Genomic DNA, 22,657 nt, shown 5'->3' with positions numbered 1-22,657 from the left:
AGTAATTTTCTTGCTCAGCTGACCCACTTGTCCTTCCAAATTTCTGATGGAGGACCTTGTTTCATTCATGAAACTTTGAGTGGTTTTGATTAGATCAGAGACCATTGTTGCTAAGTCAGAGGTATTCTGCTTAGAACTCTCTGTCTGTTGCTGAGAAGATGATGGAAAAGGCTTGCCATTGCTAAACCTGTTTCTTCCACCATTATTGTTATTGAAACCTTGTTGAGGTCTCTCTTGATTCTTCCATGAGAAATTTGGGTGATTTCTCCATGAAGAATTGTAGGTGTTTCCATAGGGTTCTCCTAGGTAATTCACCTCTTCCATTGAAGGGTTCTCAGGATCATAGGCTTCTTCCTCAGATGAAGCATCCTTAGTACTGCCAGGTGCATTTTGCATTCCAGACAGACCTTGAGAAATCAAATTGACTTGTTGAGTCAATATCTTGTTCTGAGCCAATATGGCATTCAGAGTGTCAATCTCAAGAACTCCTTTCTTCTGATTAGTCCCATTATTCACAGGATTCCTTTCAGAAGTGTACATGAATTGGTTATTTGCAGCCATTTCAATTAGCTCTTGAGCCTCTGCAGGCGTTTTCTTCAGATGAAGAGATCCTCCCGCAGAGCTATCCAAAGATATCTTGGATAGTTCAGAGAGACCATCATAGAAAATACCTATGATGCTCCATTCAGAAAGCATGTCTGAGGGACATTTTCTGATTAATTGTTTGTATCTTTCCCAAGCTTCATAGAGGGATTCTCCATCCTTCTGTCTGAAGGTTTGGACTTCCACTCTAAGCTTACTCCATTTTTGAGGTGGAAAGAACTTTGCCAAGAAGGCATTGACTAGCTTTCCCAAGAGTCCAGGCTATCTTTAGGTTGTGAGTCCAACCATATTCTAGCTATGTCTCTTATAGCAAAAGGGAATAGCATCAGTCTGTAGACCTCAGGGTCAACCCCATTAGTCTTGACTGTGTCACAGATTTGCAAGAACTCAGCTAAAAACTGATGAGGATCTTCCATTGGAAGTCCATGGAATTTGCAATTCTGTTGCATTAGAGAAACTAATTGAGGCTTAAGCTCAAAGTTGTTTGCTCCAATGGCAGGGATAGAGATGCTTCTCCCATAGAAGTTGGGAGTAGGTGCAGTAAAGTCACCCAGCACCTTCCTTGCATTGTTGGCATTGTTGTTGTTTTCGGCTGCCATGTGTTCTTCTTCTTTGAAGAATTCGGTCAGGTCCTCTAAAGAGAGTTGTGCTTTGGCTTCTCTTAGCTTTCTCTTCAAGGTCCTTTCAGGTTCAGGGTCAGCTTCAACAAGAATGCCTTTGTCTCTGCTCCTGCTCATATGAAAGAGAAGAGAACAAGAAGATGTGGAATCCTCTATGTCACAGTATAGAGATTCCTTGAGGTGTCAGAGGAAAAGAAAAATAGAAGAAAGAAGGTAGAAGAATTCAAACTTGATGAGATAAAGTTCGAATTGTGCATTAAGAAGGAGTAGTACTCCATAAATAGAAGGATGTGAGAAGAAGGGAAGAGAATTTTCGAAAATTAATTAGAAAGATGTCAAAAACATTTAAAAATTGATTGATAATTTTCGAAAATTGAAAGTGGAAAAGAAATCAAGTGATTTTTGAAAAAGATTTTGAAATCAGAAATCAAAAAGATTTGATTGAAAACTTATTTTGAAAAAGATGTGATTAAAAAGATATGATTGAAAAAAATTTGATTTGAAAACAATTTTAAAAGATATGTTTTGAAAACAATTTTTTTTTTCGAAAATTAATTAGAAAGATTTGATTTTGAAAATCAATGACTTGTCTAACAAGAAAAGATATGATTCAAACATTAAACCTTTCCTCAACAGAAAAGGCAACATAATTGAGATGTTCAATCAAATCATTAATTGTTAGTAAGTATCTTTGAAAAAGGAAAGGAATTGATTTTGAAAACATTTGATTGAAAAGATATGATTTGAAAAAGATTTGATTTTGAAAAGCTTAGAAATCTTGAAAAAAAATGAATTGAAAAACAAAATCTTCCCCCTTTGCCATCCTGGCGTTAAACGCCCAGAATGGTATCCATTCTGGCGTTTAACGCCCAAAATGCTACCTCTTTGGGCGTTAAACGCCCAACCAGGTACCCTGGCTGGCGTTTAAACGCCAGTCTATCTTCTTCACTGGGCATTTTTGAATGCTCAGCTTTTTCTGTATAATTCCTCGGCAGCATGTTCTGAATCTTCAATTCTTTGTATTATTGACTTGAAAAGACACAAATTAAAAAATATTTTTGGATTTTTAATAATCAAAATGCAACAAGAATGAAATAACAATGCATGCTAGACACCAAACTTAGCAGTTTGTATACTACTGACACTATATGAGACGCATAAACACTCAAGCCAAAAGAATTCAAAGATCAGAGTAAGAAATCATCAAGAATTACTTGAAGATCCTTAAGATACATGAATGAATGTATGCAATTGACACCAAACTTAAGATGAGACTAGTGTCTCAACAAGAAACATAACATATTTTTGGTTTTTATGAAATTTTTTTTTTATTTTTTTTTGTGTTTTTCGAAAATTAAGTGGAAAAAGATATCAAAATTCTTAATGAGAATTCCAGGAATCAGTGCAATGCTAGTCTAAGACTCCGGTCCAGGAATTAGACATGGCTTCACAGCCAGCCAAGCTTTCAAAGAAAGCTTCGGTCCAAAACACTAGACATGGCCAAAGGCCAGCCAAGCCTTAGCAGATCACTGCTCCAAAAGCAAGATTGATAAAAATCAACAAGCTCTTGTGATGATAAGTTGAAACCTCGGTCCAATGAGATTAGACATGGCTTCTCAGCCAGCCAGATTTCAACAAATCATCATGAAACTCTAGAATTCATCTTCAAGAATTTCGAAAAAAAAAGTACCTAATCTAAGCAACAAGATGTACCGTCAGTTGTCCAAACTGAACAATCCCTGGCATTGTTACCAAAAGCTTGCTCAAAACTTGAACAATCCCCGGCAACGGCGCCAAAAACTTGGTGCGCGAAATTGTGAACAATACTTTTCACAACTCTCATAATCCCTGGTCATGAACTCCAAAAACTTGGTGGTTCAATTCCATGGCATTACACAACTTCGCACAACTAACCAGCAAGTGCACTGGGTCGTCCAAGTAATACCTTACGTGAGTAAGGGTCGATCCCACGGAGATTGTTGCCATGAAGCAAGCTATGGTCATCTTGCAAATCTTAGTCAGGCAGACTCAAATGTATATGGTGATGAACGAAAATAACATAAAAGATAAAGATAGAGATACTTATGTAATTCATTGGTAGGAACTTCAGATAAGCGCATGAAGATGCCTTCCCTTCCGTCTCTCTGCTTTCCTACTGTCTTCATCCAATCCTTCTTACTCCTTTCCATGGCAAGCTCGTGTAGGGTTTCACCGTTGTCAATGGCTACCTCCCATCCTCTCAGTGAAAGCGATTGCATATGCTCTGTCACAGCATAGCGGAATTCAGCTGTCGGTTCTCGGTCAGGCCGGAATAATATCCATTGATACTTTTGCGTCTGTCACTAACGCCCCGCCTGCTAGGAGTTTGAAGCACGTCACAGTTATTCAGTCATTGAATCCTACTCAGAATACCACAGACAAGGTTAGACCTTCCGGATTCTCTTGAATGCTGCCATCAGTTCTCGCCTATACCACGAAGACTCTGATCTCACGGAATGGTTGGCTCGTTTGTCAGGCGAGCACTCGGTTGTCAGGCGATCAACCATGCATCGTGCAATCAGGAATCCAAGAGATATTCACTAGAGCCTTGGTTGCTTGTAGAACAAAAGTGGTTGTCAGTCACCTTGTTCATAAGTGAGAATGATGATGAGTGTCACGGATCATCACATTCATCAAGTTGAAGAACAAGTGATATCTTGGACAAAGAACAAGCGGAATTGAATGGAAGAACAATAGTAATTGCATTAATACTCGAGGTACAGCAGAGCTCCACACCTTAATCTATGGTGTGTAGAAACTCCACCGTTGAAAATACATAAGCATAAGGTCTAGGCATGGCCGAATGGCCAGCCTCCCAATGATCTAAGATAGCATAAAACGAAGATAGCTACCAAAAGTCCTCTAATACAATAGTAAAAGGTCCTACTTATAGATAACTAGTAGCCTAAGGTTTACAGAAATGAGTAAATGACATAAAAATCCACTTCCGGGCCCACTTGGTGTGTGCTTGGGCTGAGCAATGAAGCAATTTCGTGTAGAGACTCTTCTTGGAGTTAAACGCCAGCTTTTATGCCAGTTTGGGCGTTTAACTCCCATTTGGGTGCCAGTTCCAGCGTTTAACGCTGGGATTTCTTGAGGTGACTTTGAACGCCGGTTTGGGCCATCAAATCTTGGGCAAAGTATGGACTATCATATATTGCTGGAAAGCCCAGGATGTCTACTTTCCAACGCCGTTGAGAGCGCACCAATTGGGCTTCTGTAGCTCCAGAAAATCCACTTCGAGTGCAGGGAGGTCAGAATCCAACAGCATCTGCAGTCCTTTTCAGTCTCTGAATCAGATTTTTGCTCAGGTCCCTTAATTTCAGCCAGAAAATACCTGAAATCACAGAAAAACACACAAACTCATAGTAAAGTCCAGAAAAGTGAATTTTAACTAAAAACTAATAAAAATATACTAAAAACTCAACTAAAACTATCAAAAACATACTAAAAACAATGCCAAAAAGTATATAAATTATCCGCTCATCAATAACCTATGTATTTTATATAACTATGGAGTTCGTACCTAGCTACCCAGAATTCTCTTTCATATTCCATACTCATGTATCAACTGTTTATTTTAATTTTATCCTACATGCATTGACCTTTGAATTCTTAACTCAACATTGAGGCAAATTTTGTCCCCTTATTATTTTATTTTATTTTATTATTTTTTTTTCAAAATCAACATAGCTTATCAATGCACATGGATTTTTGATTTTCATAGTTTCACATGAGTAGGTGTCCAAATTCCTATTATATTATCATGATATATCCCCTTATTATCTTTTGTTCCTATAATTTCCCATACTCAATTAGCACACACAATTCTATCTTAAGCTAACCAAAGATTCAAATTGGGGTATATAATTATTTTTCCGTTTAAGGCTAGTAATGTGGTAGATTATAGATCAAATGGGATTTAAAGGCTCAAAGTGGCTAACAAAGGTAATTGAAAGGGTAGGCTTAATTTGGATAAGTGAGCTAAACAATTAATGGCCTCAATCATATGCAGCATATAAATATATTAAACATTAGACATATAGGATGGGACAAAATATAGGTTACAATCATAGAGAAGTAAACACAAAAGAATAAAATAAATATGGTTAAATAATGTAACCATGCATAAAGGCTCAATTTTCACAGGTTGTGTGTTCTTTAGCTTTAAAATTCATGATCCCAAATACAACTTCAAGCAAATTTAACATAAGAGTTTTAATTAAAATTAGTGAAATTTTGTTCCAAAGATAGAGTTTTAGAAGAAACTTATTGTCTTTTCAATCAAGTAGAACATGCATGCAACTAATCTATTACTATGTAATTTATCCTATTCTAAAAGAAAGAAAAACTAACTAACTATCCTAATTTATTGGTGTTTAGGGAAGAAAAATTACCTCTGAAAGTCAGGTACTGACCGACCTCCCCACACTTAAGGTTTTGCACCGTCCTCGGTGCCATCTGTCAAGAATAGTGGTGGGCTGGTGGCAGTGTCTCCACAGTCGGGACCGTCGTGGCTCCATGTGCTGGTGAAAGAAGTGGAGTCCGGAGTGCTTGGATCGTCATTGGGTCTGTGATTGCCTGTAAGTAGCTCCTTGAGGTGTTTGAAACGGCGGTGGTTGCGGCACTCTCGGAGCTTTGCTTTCTTTTCTTGTTGGTCCAATCGCTTCAGTATTTAGTGCAGCAGCTGACTAGTAGATGGTGGAGGGGCTGCAGCATCCTCTGTGGACTGGCTGGTAGTGGCAAGTTGTGGCCTGAGATATCTCCCGTTAGGGACATACTGATCATCCCGTGGAAGAATGGCTTTGGTGTCTCCAGCTTTGTAGGATACTCCGGCTGCTGAGATAAGATCAGAGACCAATACAGGGAAAGGTAGGTTGCCCGTGATCTGCACATGTTCCATAGCATTCCGGATATGTCTTGGTAAATTAAGAGGCTGGTCTGTGAGGATACACCATAGTAGAACGGTCATGTCTGCGGTGATGGAGGACTCATGAGTACTCGGAAAGACGTAATGGGACATAATCTGTGCCCATACGTGAGCCTCTAAGGTAAGTGCGGAAGCCGCGATTCCCTTAGGATAGGAACGATGGTATCCAAAGATCCATTTGCTGCTAGGTTGAGCGATAATTCTGAGAATAGTGTCCCAGTCAAAGGTGTATGCCTGGCGCTTGATTGCAGCTTTCTGAAAGGCGTCTAATCCTTCTGGACCAGGTGAAAGATCTAAGGCTTGCTGTATGGCCTCTTCTGTAATGGGGACTTGCTTCTGGCGTAAATAAATGGACTGCAGAGTCGGCAGGTGGAAGTTGGAGTAGAACTCAACAACCCAAGAAATATTAATCTGTCGTGGCTGTCTCTGTAAGAATCCCCAATGTCTTTGTGCAATTTGTGGCTCAACAAATTCAGCAATACGAGGCAGAAGGATAAGAAGGTGTTCATTGTTGTAATTTTGAGCTGCTAGAATAGGAAACATCTGCTCACAATAGCGATTTGGAAATCGTGCAGTGTCCTTTGCTGGGAAGGCTCTCTCCTTTTCATCAACCTTGATAATCCTTTTAATTCTTTTTGTTGAGGGCTTGACAGCAGTTGAAGAAGGCTCTGCCACTAATGCTCTCTTTGTTCCTTTCCTTGCAGTGAGTTTAGGGGTAGCTTTCTCTTTGCCTTTCTTGGTGGCCATTCTGAAAAAGGAAAGAGAAAGTGAGTTAAATCCAAAGATATAAAGCAAGGAAGGGAATTGAGTGAGTGATAATCAGTGCACGGTAAAGATGAATGAAATAAACACATGGTCATGACAACATATGAAAAGATCAAGAAAGGGAATAGAACAAGTGCATGATAGGGTAAGTAGATGCAAGATGATTATTGGCTTGCCGGCAAGGGCATGAGTAGCATAGATCAAGCATCACTTCGTAAAAAACTATCATGTTTATATTGGCAATTAAATTAAATTAATAAAATAGTAAAGGAAATTTGTGAAAGGCATGCATTGAATAGTAGAATAGGATAATGTAGAAAAATGCATAATGCCACATGGACTTTTTCACAAACACATAGCATGCATGGTAAATAATCCAATGAAAATAATAAATTGAACATGCAAACAACCTCGTTAAAAATATAATTGCCAAACAATTATGAAACAAACCATAATGACCAAATAAATTTCCAACACTAATAAAAAGGAAAGAAAAGGAAAACATATGCAATGAAAGTAAAAAGAAAGAGAAAGGAAGAAGAAAACATAAATAAAGAAGAAGAATAGAAAAGTAAAGAGGGAAGAAGAAAAGAAAAACCTCGATAATGGTGGTGAGAGAGAGAAAGAGTAGAAGGTGAGAATGAGGGAGGAAGGAAGAAGGGGGGAAGAAAGAAAGGGAGGGAAAAAAAAAGTAGGATTGGGGGAAGAGAAAGATAAGATATGTGGCAAATTAGGATAAGCTGTGCGGCGCAAGCGATTCGGACGCTTGAGTGACACGTTCGCGCGAATGCGCATTAAGTGAATCGACTCAGACGCGTCGGTCACGCAGACGCGTGACACATGTTATGCTACTAGCGCGAGGGCAACCTCGCGCTCGCACAACTCTCTGTTCGAATTTTTATTTTTGCCAAATGTTCAGTGACGCGATCGCGTGAGTGGCCATTAGAAGGATATGACGTGGACGCCTGAGCCATGCGTCCGCGTGGGAAGAATTTGTGCGTTCAGCACCGATCCATCACCACTGTAGCACAACTTTCGGTCGTGCACCCATTTTACGTCGAATTCCAGGGCACGCGGCTGCGTGAGTGACGCGGACGCGTGGGAGGCTAATTTTGGCACTTGACGCAGACGCGTCAGCGACGGGGTCGCGTGGGATGATTTATGCCAAAGGCACGCCTCCAGCCACGCTCTCGCGTGACTCTCTGTTCATTTTCTTATATTCTCGAATCCACCTGTGATGCGGACGCATCAATGGTGCGGTCGCGTCGCGTGAAGAATTTTTTTTTTATGCAAATGCAATATACAGATGATGTGCAAGATAGAGGCAGTAGTATGGGGAAGAGTTATAGATGAGGGAAGAGAAGGAGAAGAAAAGGAACGATCATACCGTGGTGGGTTGTCTCCCACCTAGCATTTTGCTTTAACGTCCTTAAGTTAGACGCTTCAGTAGCTCAGTTTTCAGTTGCGAGTGGATCCTCCAGGAGGAAGATCTCTAACTCCTTGTTTTTCGTTGCCTTCTCACCATGGTAGAGCTTCAAGCGATGTCCATTAACCTTGATGAGTTCAGAGCTTGAAGGGTGACTTAGATGGAAAACTCCGTACGGTTCAGCCTTCTCGACTCTATATGGACCTTCCCACCTTGATCGCAGTTTGCCTGGCATGAGCCTCAATCTAGAGTTATAAAGAAGGACTAAATCCCCTGGTTGGAACTCCTTTCTCTTGATGTGTTGATCATGTACAGCATTCATTTTCTCCTTGTACAGTCTTGAGTTCTCATAAGCTTCTAGGCAAAGGCTCTTCAATTCTTGCAGTTGCAACTTCCTTTCAGCTCCGGCTTTCTCAAATCCCATGTTGCATTCCTTTACTGCCCAAAAAGCTTTGTGCTCTACCTCAACTGGAAGGTGACAAGCCTTTCCATAGACTAAGCGGAAAGGACTCATCCCAATGGGTGTCTTGTATGCTGTTCTGTATGCCCAGAGTACATCTTGTAGTCTGGTGCTCCAGTCTCTTCTATGAGGTTTGACTATCTTCTGTAAAATGCGCTTGATCTCTCTGTTAGACACCTCGGCTTGTCCATTAGTCTGAGCATGGTAGGCTGTTGCTATTTTATGAATGATCACGTGCTTCTTCAGTAATCCTGTTAGTCTCCTGTTACAAAAATGGGTGCCTTGATCGCTCACGATTGCTCGTGGTGATCCAAAGCGACAAATAATATGGTTTCTAACAAAGGAAACAACAGTGTTAGCATCATCAGTACGGGTAGGAATTGCTTCCACCCATTTAGAAACATAGTCTACAACTAACAATATATAGAGGTGGCCATTAGAATTTGGAAATGGACCCATGAAGTCAATGCCCCAAACATAAAAAATTTCACAGAAAAGCATAGTTTGTTGAGGCATTTCATCCCTCTGGGATATATTACCAAACCTTTGGCATGGGGGACAAGATTTACAAAATTCTGCAGTGTCTTTAAAAAGGGTGGGCCACCAGAATCCACAGTCTAAGATTTTTCTAGCTATTCTTTAAGGGCCAAAATGTCCTCCACTCTCAGATGAGTGACATGCCTCTAAAATAGACTGGAATTCTGATTGAGGCACACACCTTCTAATTACCTGGTCAGCACCACATCTCCACAAATATGGGTCATCCCATATATAATATTGAGACTCGCTTTTCAGCTTGTCTCTTTGGTGTTTAGTAAAGTGTGGAGGAAAAGTACGGCTAACTAGATAATTAGCTACAGGTGCATACCAAGGGATTACCTCAGATACTGCTTGTAGGTTATCAAATGGAAATTATCAGCTATAGGAGTGGAGTCATCCTTAATGTGTTCAAGGCGACTTAAGTGGTCTGCCACTAGATTCTGGATACCACTCCTATCCTTTATTTCTAAATCAAATTCTTGTAGCAGCAGTATCCAACGTATAAGCCTTGGTTTGGATTCCTTTTTAGCTAATAGATACTTTAGAGCTGCGTGGTCTGAATACACTACTACCTTAGTACCAACTAAATAGGCTCAAAATTTATCCAGAGCAAAAACAATAGCAAGAAGCTCTTTTTCAGTAGTAGTGTAGTTGGACTGAGCATCGTCTAAAGTTTTAGACGCATAAGCAATAACAAAAGGGTCCTTACCTTCACGCTAAGCCAGTGCTGCTCCTATTGCATGGTTGGAAGCATCGCACATGATTTCGAATGGCTGGCTCCAGTCTGGTCCTCTGACAATTGGAGCTTGAGTCAGGGCGGTTTTCAGCTTGTCAAACGCTTGTTTGCAATCCTCACTGAACTCAAACTCAATATCTTTCTGCAGTAATCTGGATAGGAGAAGTGCTACCTTACTAAAGTCCTTAATGAATCTTCAGTAAAAACCTGCATGGCCAAGGAACGAATGGACTTCCCTCACAGAGGAGGGGTAAGGCAAACTAGAAATAACATCCACCTTTGCTGGATCTACAAAAATACCAGTATTAGATACAACATGTCCCAATACGATTCCTTGTTTAACCATAAAATGACATTTTTCAAAATTCAATAAAAGATTTGTACTGACACATCTATCTAATACTCTAGATAAACTATCCAAGCGAAGGTTAAAAGAATCACCATAAACGCCAAAATCATCCATAAAAACCTCCATACAATCCTCAATAAGATCAGAGAAAAGACTCATCATGCACCTTTGGAAGGTAGCTGGTGCATTGCACGAGCCAAAGAGCATTCTCTTGTAAGCATAAGTCCCAAAAGGACATGTAAAGGTAGTTTTTTCCTGATCCTCAGGAGCTATATGAATCTGGAAATAGCCTGTGTAACCATCTAAAAAGCAATAATGTGATTTACCTGACAGGCGATCTAGCATTTGATCAATGAATGGAAGAGGGTTGTGATCCTTACGAGTAGCTTGGTTGAGACGCCTGTAATCAATGCAGACCCTCCAAGCGTTCTTTACTCTGGTTGCTATGAGCTCTCCATGCTCATTCTTCACTATAGTGACTCCATACTTCTTGGGCACCACTTGTACTGGGCTCACCCATTCATTGTCTGAGATGTGGTAGATAATACCTGCCTCTAATAGTCTGGTCACTTCCTTCTTGACAACCTCTAAAATAGTGGGGTTCAATCTTCTTTGGGGTTGATGAACAGGTCTTGCTCCTTCTTCTAAAAATATCCTGTGCTCACAAGCTTGAGGATTGATGCCTAGTATGTCTGCTAAACTCCACCCAATTACTTTCTTGTGCTTCCTCAGCACACTAAGTAACTACTCTTCCTGCTAAGAAGTGAGGTCCTATGCAATGATAACTGGAAACTTCTGCTTGTCCTCAAGGTAAGCATATTTGAGGTGTGGAGGGAGCAGTTTCAATTCTAACTTCTAGTCATGGTCTAGCTCTGGATTATCTGGAACTGGTGGCAGTGGTAGAGTACCTACATTGTCCTCGGAATTCCCCACACTTGGATCTTGTCCTATGTACTTATCTTCAAACTCTTTCCCGTGAACTTCAGCTACGATTTCATCTATGATGTCATACTGGAAGATAGAACGGTCTTCTGGAGGGTGTTTCATAACTCCATTCAGATTGAAGCTTACTACTCGGTCGTCTATTTCAAAAGAGTATGTGCCTGCAAAAGCATCTAATTTGAACTTCGAGGTCTTCAAGAAAGGTCTTCTGAGTAGGATAGACGATGGTTTCTCTGAGTTATTTTGGGGTATCTCCAGGATGTAAAAATCAATTGGGAAAGTGAGACCTTTAATGCCCACCAATACATCTTCAGCAACTCCAGCCACTGTAATAATACTTTTATTTGCTAACACAAAGCGAGCTGCCAACCTTTTTAAGGGAGGGAGCCTCAAAACATCATATACAGATAAAGGCATTATACTAACACATGCTCCTAAATCACACATGCAGTCAGAAAATATCACACCTCCAATGGTACAGTTAACCATGCATGGACCTGGATCACTACATTTTTCAGGTATATTTCCCATTAAAGCAGATATAGAACTTCCTAAAGGAATAGTTTCTAATTCATTAATTTTGTCTTTATGTATGCACAAATCTTTTAGAAACTTTGCATATTTAGGTACTTGTTGAATGACATCAAAAAGGGGAACAATTACCTCAGCCTTTTTGAAGATTTCTACCATTTTGGGATCAGGTTCCAAATGCTTCCTGGGCTTCCTTGCAAGTTGTGGAAATGGAATAGGAATGGCGTCCTCTATAGTGTCTGCGCCCTTTGGTGCTTCTTTCTGTGATTTGGCATCTTCATCTTAAGCCATGTCCTGTATGCTCTTTTCTTCTTCAACATCTTCTATTTCCACTACCTCTTCAGCTGAGGTGTGTTCAGGTGGATTCGGCTCTTCTTGATTTCTCTCTTGCAGTGTGGTTCCAGACCTTAGAGTGATGGCATTAATACCACCCTTTGGGTTGGGTAATGGTTGAGAGGGGAGTCAACCAGAGCCTGAGGACTGGTTGTTGGAGTTGGTCAGTGATCCAACCTGTGAGACAAGGGTTTGTAAAGTAGAAGTCAAAACATTCAGAGTTGCATTAAAATTATTTTCCATAGCCTGTTGTCTCCGATCAATGGTTTTTAGTAACTCATCATTAGGAGATGAAGAGGGGTAAGTGATCTGAGAGGTCTGCTGAGATGCTTGAGGTTGTCTTAAATAAGGTGCTTTGTAGGACTGATTCTGATTTTGCTGCCTGAAGTTGTTATTGTTATTCCACCTCTGATTTCCATTGTTATCTCTGCCTCCTCTGTTATGATTGTCCCTCCAACCCTGGTTAGAATTGTCTCTCCAGCCTTGGTTAGAGTTATCCTGCCATCCTTGGTTATAGTTGCCACCTTGATTGTACCCTTGATTGGGGCGGTCATGAAAGTTATGAGTGGCTGCTATAGTGTTGTCTTCTAGTTGGAGTTGTGGACACTCATCGGTATAGTGACTGTAATCTGCACAGATTCCGCATACTCTTTGTGGAACCAATTGCTGGCTGTGCTGTGGTGGAGAAGGCTGAACTTGCTGAGGCTGTTGTTAATTCAGTTGCATCTGCTTCAGCAAGTTGGTCATTTCACATAAGCTTTGAGCTATAGCAGCAGTCTCTTTACTAGTGGATATCTCTGCAACAGCTCTTGATCGACATTGTTTCTGCCTGTGATTCCTAGTAGAGTTAGCTAAGTCGCTGATCAATTGCCATGCTTCTTTCGTAGTCTTGTACTTTTTCATAAAACCATTGCTAGCACCTTCCAATGTGGTCCTATCTTGAGATTTCAAACCCTGTGTAAAGTAGCCGAACAACACTATCTTGTCAATCATATGATGGGGGCATGCTTCTCGAAGATTATTGAAGCGTTCTAAGTATTCATAGAGGGTCTCAGATTTATCCTGAACGATCATAGACATGTCCTTCCTCAGCTTATCGGCAACTTCAGCTGGAAAGAATTTCTCTAGAAACTCTCTCCTAAGTGTATCCTAGTTGGAAATAGTTGTTCCGAGTTGAGTGTAGTACCACTCTCTTGCCTTTTCCTCCAGAGAAAACGGGAAGGCTTTCAACAGAATGGAGATTTCATCAGTGCCATCACGCTTGATAGTAGAACAAGCAGTCTGGAAATCCCTAAGATGCTTGATAGGCTCTTGAGCAGGTAAGCCATGAAACTTGGGCATCAAGTTGAGTAGTGAAGACTTTATTTTAAAATCTACAGCTACTGCTGGGTGGTGTGCCTGGAATCGTTGGAATGTAAAATCAGGAGCTCCTTCCTCCTGGATAGTGACTCTTCTGGGTGCTGCCATGTCACCTGCACGTAAATGAACTGGATCAGTAGAGAGGGAGCTTGTTTCTTCCTTAGATGACGGTTCAGGTTCGTCCTCAAAGAGGAGTCGCGGACGCCGAGCTTGCCTTATACGTGAAAGAGTTCTTTCAATCTCAGGGTCAAATACTGGCAAGCTTGGATCAGGAAGTGAACGCGTCATTTCACGAAAGAAACGTATAGCTCATAGTGATAGAATGAAAAGAAAAATTGCAATTAAAATAAATACTAATCAATAAATTAGCACACTGTTGCAACTCCCCAGCAACGGCGCCAAAAATTGACGTGGCAGAAATTGTCGAGTTAAGAATTTATTAATAGGGACACGTTGCAAGTACAGTCCTTAACCAGCCGAAAATCCTCTTATCAATTTAAAAAGGGGTTGTCACAATATTGAAAATTAAAATACTGGGAGTATGAATCCCAGGTCGTCTCCCAACGAGTTGCAAGGAGATGTGATATTTCATCAATCGGGTGTTTTCAAAAATGATTGAGTTGATAAACTGAAATTTAAATTAGAGAATTTAATTAATTTTAAATAAAAGCCTTGACTGGGGGTAGATTAGTTGGAAGCCCTATTCTTGTTGAAATACTCTCAAGATTAATTGATAATTGGAAGTTACTCTGCTTAGTTAACCCTTACTAAGGAAAGTCAAGCAAGTTGGAAATTAGTTTCTAGTCATAAGTCCTAATCCTCTCCCTTGGGAAGGACTAGAGTTAATGATTAGAGGGTGATTCAATAATAAACCCAATTATAATTTCTCTCTTGAGTAGTTCAACTCAAGGGTTCCTTTCAATCATCCCCAATCAAGTCATGGAACTACTCACTCATCATAATTATAAAATTCACAGAATTAATGGTGAAAATAAAAGAAGACATGATAAACAATAATGAAAGGACTAATTGAAAAAAAAAATAGTCTATATTAATAACTTGTAAAAATAAGCCAAAGCCAACTCTAGAGGGATTAAAAATATGGAAGAATAAATATAAAAAGTAAATAATAAAATAAGATGACTAGTACCGGAGATAGACTCTTCTCAAAAGCTAAAGCCAAAATCTTCCAATGTTAATTATGAATGCTCAAGTGAGTGAAAAACCTAGGGGGGAGTAAATCCAGATCTAAAACTAAAAATTATGCAGAATGAATTGTGCCTCTCGTTTCTACATGTTCCCTGACTCTAGTCTGTAATTCCGGGCCAAAAACTGGGTTGAAATCTGGCCCAAAAACTCTGCCAACGACTTTTGAAATTCTGCATATTGCGCACGTCAGGCGGACGCGTCATTCGGCGTTTTTCTTTTCCATACGGGCGCGTCATCCATGCCTCCGCGTCGCTTCTGCTTTTCCAATTCGTGCGTCCGCGCCACTCATGTGGCCGCGTCACTGCGAATTCCTCTCTTCCACGCGTACGCGTCACTTCTCGCTGGTCATCTCCTCAATTTCTTGTATTCCTTCCATTTTTGCTAGCTTCCTTCCCAATCTCTCACTCATTTATGCCCTATAAAGCCTGAAACACTTAACACACAGATCACGGCATCGAATGGAATAAAGATGGATTAAAATACCTAATTAAAGGGTCTCCAGGAAGTATGTTTTCAATCATGTAATAATTTTAGGAAGGAAATATAAATGCATGCTAATTATATGAATAAGTGGGTAAAGACCATGATAAAACCACACAATTAAACACATTGTAAACCATAAAATAGTGGTTTATCAATAAGCTATCCTAAATTACAAATTCAAATGAAATTCAAAACAAATTACAATCAAATAAAAATTAGCTAATTCTAGATGATTCTTGTGGCCTTTAATGGTTGACAATTGTGAGCTTGCTTGCTTGATCTTTGAAGTAGACTTGAGTGAGAGAAGTGAATCAAATTGAGGTCCAGGGGTGACTTGGCATTGGTGAGCCCAAAGTTAGCGTTAACAACGCTATGGATACTCCCAGGGTTAAGCTTGGGCATTGGTGAGCCCAAAGTTAGCGTTAACAACGCTACGAATACTCCCAGGATTAAGCTTGGTCGTTGGAGAGCCCAAAGTTAGCGTTAACAATGCTACTTGCTTTGTTATGTGTTTTTTGGGCTTAAAGATGCCTATTGTTTGTGCTTGAATTTCATGCCCACTGATGAGCGGATGATTTATACGCTTTTTGACATTGTTTTTAGGTAATTTTTAGTAAGATATAGCTACTTTTAGGGATGTGTTCATTAGTTTTTATGATAAATTCATATTTTTGGATTTTACTATGAGTTTTGTGTTTTTCTGTAATTTCAGGTATTTTCTGGCTGAAATTGAGGGACCTGAGCAAAACTTTGATAAGAAGGCTGACAAAGGACTGCTGATGCTGTTGGATTCTGACCTCCCTGCACTCGAAATAGATTTTCTGGAGCTACAAAACTCCAAATGGCGCGCTCTCAACGGCGTTGGAAAGTAGACATCCAGATCTTTTCAGCAATATATGATAGTCCATACTTTATTCGAGATTAGACGACGTAATCTGGCGCTCAACGCCAGTTCCATGCTGCATTCTAGAGTCAAACGCCAAAAACATGTCACGAACCAGAGTTGAACGCCAAAAACACGTTACAACTTGGCGTTCAACTCCAAAAGAAGTCTCTGCACGTGTAAAGCTCAAGCTCATCCCAAGCACACACCAAGTGGGCCCCGGAAGTAGATTTCTGTATCAATTACTTACTTCTGTAAACTCTAGTAGCTAGTCTAGTATAAATAAGACATTTTATTATTGTATTAGACATCCTAGATTGTATTTTTGATCCTGTGATCACGTTTTGGGGGCTGGCCATTCGGCCATGCCTGGACCTTCATCACTTATGTATTTTCAATGGTGGAGTTTCTACACACCATAGATTAAGGGTGTGGAGCTCTGCTGTACCTCAAGTTTTAATGTAATTACTACTATTTTCTATTCAATTCAGCTTATTCCTGTTCTAAGATATTTGTTGCACTTCACCATGACGAATGTAGTGATCCGTGACACTCATCAGCATTCTCACCTATGAACGCGTGACTGACAACCACATCCGTTCTACCTTAGACCGAGCGCATATCTCTTGGATTCCTTAATCAGAATCTTCGTGGTATAAGCTAGAATTGATGGCGGCATTCATGAGAATCTGGAAAGTCTAAACCTTGTCTGTGGTATTCCGAGTAGAATTCAGGGATTGAATGACTATGACGAGCTTCAAACTCGCGATTGTTGGGCGTGATGACAAATGCAAAAGAATCAATGGATTCTATTCCGACATGATCGAGAACCGATGATGAGCGGATATTTTATACGCTTTTTGGGGGTAATTTCATGTAGATTTTAGTATGTTTTAATTGGTTTTTAGTAGAATATTATTGGTTTTTAGGCAAAAATTATATTTCTGGACTTTACTATGAGTTTGTGTGTTTTTCTGTGATTTCAGGTATTTTCTGGCTGAAATTGAAGGAGCTGAGCAAAAATCTGAGTTAGGCTGAAAAAGGACTGCTGATGCTGTTGGATTCTGACCTCCCTGCACTCGAAATGGATTTTTTGGAGCTACAGGAGTCCAATTGGCGCGCTCTCAACGACTTTGGAAAGTAGACATCCAGGGCTTTCCAGCAATATATAATAGTCCATACTTTGCGCGAAGATAGACGACGTAACTTGGCGTTGAACGCCAAGTACATGCTGCTGTCTGGAGTTAAACGCCAGAAACACGTCATGATCCGGAGTTGAACGCCCAAAACACGTTATAACTTGGAGTTTAACTCCAAGAAAAGCCTCTACTCGTAGATAGCTTTAGTCTCAGCCCCAGCACACACCAAGTGGGCCCCAGAAGTGGATTTCTGCACCAATTATCTTAGTTTACTCATATTCTGTAAACCTAGGTTACTAGTTTACTATTTAAACAACTTTTAGAGACTTATTTTGTACCTCATGACATTTTCAGATCTGAATTACATACTTTTTGACGGCATGAGTCTCTAAACTCCATTGTTGGGGGTGAGGAGCTCTACAGTGTCTCGATGAATTAATACAATTACTTTGTTTTCCATTCAAACACGCTTGTTCTTATCTAAGATGTTCATTCGCGCTTAATTATGGAGAAGGTGATGATCCGTGACACTCATCACCTTCCTCAATCCATGAACGTGTGCCTGACAACCACCTCCGTTCTACATCAGATTGAATGAGTATCTCTTAGATTCCTTAATCAGAATCTTCGTGGTATAAGCCGGATTGATGGCGGCATTCATGAGAGTCCGGAAAGTCTAAACCTTGTCCGTGGTATTCCGAGTAGGATTCTGGGATTGAATGACTGTGACGAGCTTCAAACTCCTGAAGGCTGGGCGTTAGTGACAGACGCAAAAGAATCAATGGATTCTATTCCAACCTGTTGAGAACCGACAGATGATTAGCCGTGCTGTGACAGAGCATAGGAACGTTTTCACTGAGAGGATGGGAGGTAGCCATTGACAACGGTGACACCCTACATAGAACTTGCCATGGAAGGGACCTTGCGTGTGGGAAGAGGATTTCAAGGAAAAGTAGAAATTCAAAGGACAAAGCATCTCCAAAACTCCAACATATTTCTCGTTACTGCACAACAAGTAACGCTTTTATTCTCTTTTATTTTTCCAATCTAATAATTCCAACTGATAATTTTAATTAATATCCTGGCTAAGATTAATAAAATAAATATAGTTCGTTTCAACAAAAATAATCTCCGTAGGATCGACCCTTACTCACGTAAGGTATTACTTGGACGACCCAGTGCACTTGCTGGTTAGTGGTACGAGATCATAAGAAATTTTGATTTAGATATTGAGATTAAGATTTCGTGCACCAAGTTTTTGGCGCCGTTGCCGGGGATTATTCGAGTTTGAACAACTAAAGGTTTATTTTATTTCTTAGATGAGGAATAATTTATTTTTATTGTTATAGAGTCATTAAAATCTGATAGGATAGTTTCTTTTCAAAAATTTCTTTTCAAAATTTATTATTTTTCTTAATTAATTGCTAATTTTCGTGAGTTTAGTGTCTTGTTCTAAGTTTGGTGTCAATTGCATATTTTATATTTTTTTTAAAAAAAATTTTCGACTTGTGTTCTTTGTTCTTCATTGATCTTCAAGTTGTTCCTGTTTATTTTTCTTGTTTGATCTCAAGTTTTTCTTATTTTGTGTCTTTTCTTGTTTTTCTTGTGCTTTTTCAAAACATTAACTTTCAAAAATTTATATTTTTATCCATAAATATGATACATTTTTAAAATCAACATTGAAGTTACTACCCAGTTGGCTGGAGCATTGGTAGTTGTTCTTGATAATTGGGTATCTTCTTCGGAATCTTTTTCAAAAATAATTTTTCTTTGATTGAATCTTGTGCCAAACTCTAAGTTTGGTGTTTTCTTGTTGATCTTTCTTTAATTTTCGAAAATTTGTCTTGGTTTTCTAAAAATTTTAAGTTTGGTGTTCTTTCTTTTGTTCTTGGTGTTCTTGTGAATCTTCAAGGTGTTCTTGAGTCTTTCTTGTGTTTTGATCTTAAAATTTTTAAGTTTGGTGTTCCTTGGTGTTTTCCCTCCAAAATTTTCGAAAATAAGGAGCATTGGATCTAAAAATTTTAAGTCTTGTGCCTTTTGCATATTTTTCTCTTTCATCATAAAATTCAAAATTCAAAAAAAAAAATCTTTTCTAACTAATTTTGAACTATTTTTTCGAAATTTTTTTATAAAAAATTCAGATTTCAATTTTAAAATTTTTCAATTCTTATCTTTTTAAGTTAAAAAAAAATTAATTATCTTTTTCAAAAATATCCTAACCACTTTCTCTCTCCTCACTTTTTCAAAAATCTTCATAAAATATTTTCAATTTCTTATTAAATTTTTTTATTTTAATTTTCTTATTTTATCTTATTTTTATTTTGGTTTTTATTTTATTTTGAATTTTTTTTTATTTTTATTTATTTATAAACTAAAAATTTAAATCCACATTACCCCTTTACTCCAACATGGACATAAGCGGAAATGAACAGTCCAAGAGGACTTTGGGGTCTTATGCTAGCCCCACTACTGCTTCATATGGGAGTAGTATCTGTATACCCTCCATTGGAGTTAGTAGCTTTGAGTTGAATCCTCAGCTCATTATCATGGTGCAGCAAAGCTGCCAGTATTCCGGTCTTCCACATGAAGAACCTACAGAGTTTCTGGCACAATTTTTACAAATTGCTGATATAGTACATGATAAGGAAGTAGATCAGGATGTCTACAGATTATTACTGTTTCCATTTGCTATAAAAGGTCAAGCTAAGAGGTGGTTAAATAACCAACCTAAGAACAGCATAAAAACATGGAAACAGCTGTCAGAAAAATTCCTGAATCACTATTTCCCTCCAAAACGGATGACACAGCTAAGGCTAAGCATCCAAGGCTTCAAACAAGGAGACAATGAATCCCTTTATGATGCCTGGGAGAGATACAGAGAGATGCTAAGAAAATGCCCCTCTGAAATGTTTTCAGAGTGGGTGCAATTAGACATCTTCTACTATGGGCTTACAGAAAGAGCTCAGATTTCTCTAGACCACTCAGCTGGTGGATCTATACATATGAGAAAAACAATTGAAGAAGCTCAAGAGCTTATTGATACAGTTGCCAGAAATCAGCATCTGTACCTAAGCAGTGAATCTTCCATGAAAGAAGAAGCTAAAACAGTAACTACTGAACTCAGTCCTGTAGATCAGGCTACTGAATTCAATCAGCAATTAGACTTTCTAACTCAGCAGCTAGCCGAATTCAAGGAAATGCTACAGGAAACAAGAATGGCTAACAGGAATATGGAAGTACAGTTAAAGCAAACAGAAAAGCAATTGTCAAAACAAATAGCAGAAGAATGCCAAGCAGTTCAATTAAGAAGTGGGAAAACATTAAATACCTCACTTCAAAGCAGCAGGAAGCCAAGAAATGAACAAATGGCTACTCAAAATCCCTCTGAGGACAATCAGAGCCCAGAGAGGAATAAGGCTGGCGCTGAACGCCCAGACCATGCTCATTCCTGGCGTTCAACGCCAGAAACAAGCATGAATCCGGCGTTGAACGTCCAAAGGGAACATAGTTCTGGTGTTCAGACGCCAGTAACAAATAAGGAGGTGGCGTCTAACGCCACCCCAGCTTCCACCCCTGGCATTCAAATGCCAGTGGGGGATCAGTCACATACAAGTGCTTATAACAACCCTTCTAAAAAGGCTTCCCAACCCACTTCTGTAGGTAATAAACCTGCAGCAACTAAGGTTGAGGAATACAAAGCCAAAATGCCTTATCCTCAAAAGCTCCACCAAGCGGAACAGGATAAGCAATTTGCCCGCTTTGTAGACTATCTAAGGACTCTTGAAATAAAGATTCCGTTTGCAGAAGCACTTGAGCAAATACCCTCTTATGCTAAGTTCATGAAAGAGATCTTAAGTCATAAGAAGGATTGGAGGAAGACTGAAAAAGTTTACCTCACTGAAGAATGCAGTGCAGTCATTCTGAAAAGCTTACCTGAGAAGCTTAAAGATCCTGGGAGCTTTATGATACCATGCACATTAGAGGATACTTGTACCAAGCAAGCTTTATGTGATCTTGGGGTAAGTATCAACCTAATACCTGCATCTACTATCAGAAAGCTTGGTTTAACTGAAGAAATCAAACCAACCAGGATATGTCTTCAACTTGCTGATGGCTCCATTAAATACCCATCAGGCGTAATTGAGGACATGATTGTTAAGGTTGGGCCATTTGCCTTTCCTACTGACTTTGTGGTGCTGGAAATGGAGGAGCACAAGAGTGCAACTCTCATTCTAGGAAGACCTTTCCTAGCAACTGGCCGAACCCTCATTGACGTCCAAAAAGGGGAAGTAACCTTGAGAGTCAATGAAGAGGAGTTCAAGTTGAATGTTGTCAAAGCCATGCAACATCCAGACACCCCAAATGACTGCATGAGTGTTGATATTATTGACTCTCTGGTAAGAGAGGTCCATATGGCTGAGAGTCTCGAATCAGAGCTAGAGGACATCTTTAAAGATGTTCAGCCTGATCTAGAGGAATCAGAGAGAATAGTAGAACCTCTGAAAATCCCTCAGGAAGAGGAAAGACCTCCTAAACCCGAGCTCAAACCATTACCACCTTCCCTAAAATATGCATTCCTGGGAGAAGGTAATACCTTTCCTGTGATCATAAGCTCTACCTTAGAGCCACAGGAAGAGGAAGCACTAATTCAAGTGCTAAGGACACACAAGACAGCTCTTGGGTGGTCCATCAGTGATCTTAAGGGCATTAGCCCAGCTAGATGCATGCACAAGATCTTACTGGAGGGTGATGCCAAACCAGTGGTTCAACCACAAAGGCGGCTGAATCCAGCCATGAAGGAAGTAGTGCAGAAAGAGGTCACTAAGTTACTAGAGGCTGGGATTATTTATCCTATTTCTGATAGCCCCTGGGTGAGCCCTGTCCAAGTCGTCCCTAAGAAAGGTGGCATGACAGTGGTTCATAATGAAAAAAATGAACTAGTTCCTACAAGAACAGTTACTGGGTGGCGTATGTGTATTGATTACAGAAGGCTTAATACAGATACCAGAAAGGATCATTTTCCTTTACCATTCATAGACCAGATGCTGGAAAGACTGGCAGGTCATGAATACTACTGCTTCCTGGATGGATATTCAGGTTATAATCAAATTGTAGTAGATCCAAAAGATCAAGAGAAAACAGCATTCACATGTCCATCTGGAGTATTTGCATACAGAAGGATGCCATTTGGCCTGTGCAATGCACCTGCAACCTTTCAGAGGTGCATGCTCTCAATTTTCTCTGATATGGTGGAAAAATTTTTGGAAGTCTTCATGGATGACTTTTCAGTATTTGGAGACTCATTCAGCT

General features: G+C 39.7%; 1 protein-coding gene and 1 non-coding gene across 2 annotated transcripts; one reads left to right on the top strand and one right to left on the bottom strand.

The window, feature by feature from the left end:
• Nucleotides 1-690: 690 nt before the first annotated feature.
• LOC130963877 (small nucleolar RNA R71) lies at nt 691-798 on the top strand. The gene has a single exon (XR_009079994.1). It is a non-coding gene; the product is annotated as a small nucleolar RNA R71 (small nucleolar RNA).
• Nucleotides 799-8,408: 7,610 nt separating this feature from the next.
• LOC130962899 (uncharacterized) lies at nt 8,409-8,807 on the bottom strand. Its single transcript, XM_057889054.1, has one exon. The coding sequence runs from the start codon at nt 8,805-8,807 to the stop codon at nt 8,409-8,411; it is 399 nt and encodes a 132-aa protein (XP_057745037.1).
• Nucleotides 8,808-22,657: the final 13,850 nt, after the last annotated feature.

Source organism: Arachis stenosperma, chromosome 2 (genome assembly GCF_014773155.1).
Source record: "Arachis stenosperma cultivar V10309 chromosome 2, arast.V10309.gnm1.PFL2, whole genome shotgun sequence".
NCBI lineage: Eukaryota > Viridiplantae > Streptophyta > Magnoliopsida > Fabales > Fabaceae > Arachis > Arachis stenosperma.
Note: the sequence above shows the minus strand (reverse complement) of the source record. Positions and strands in the feature narration are given on the sequence as shown.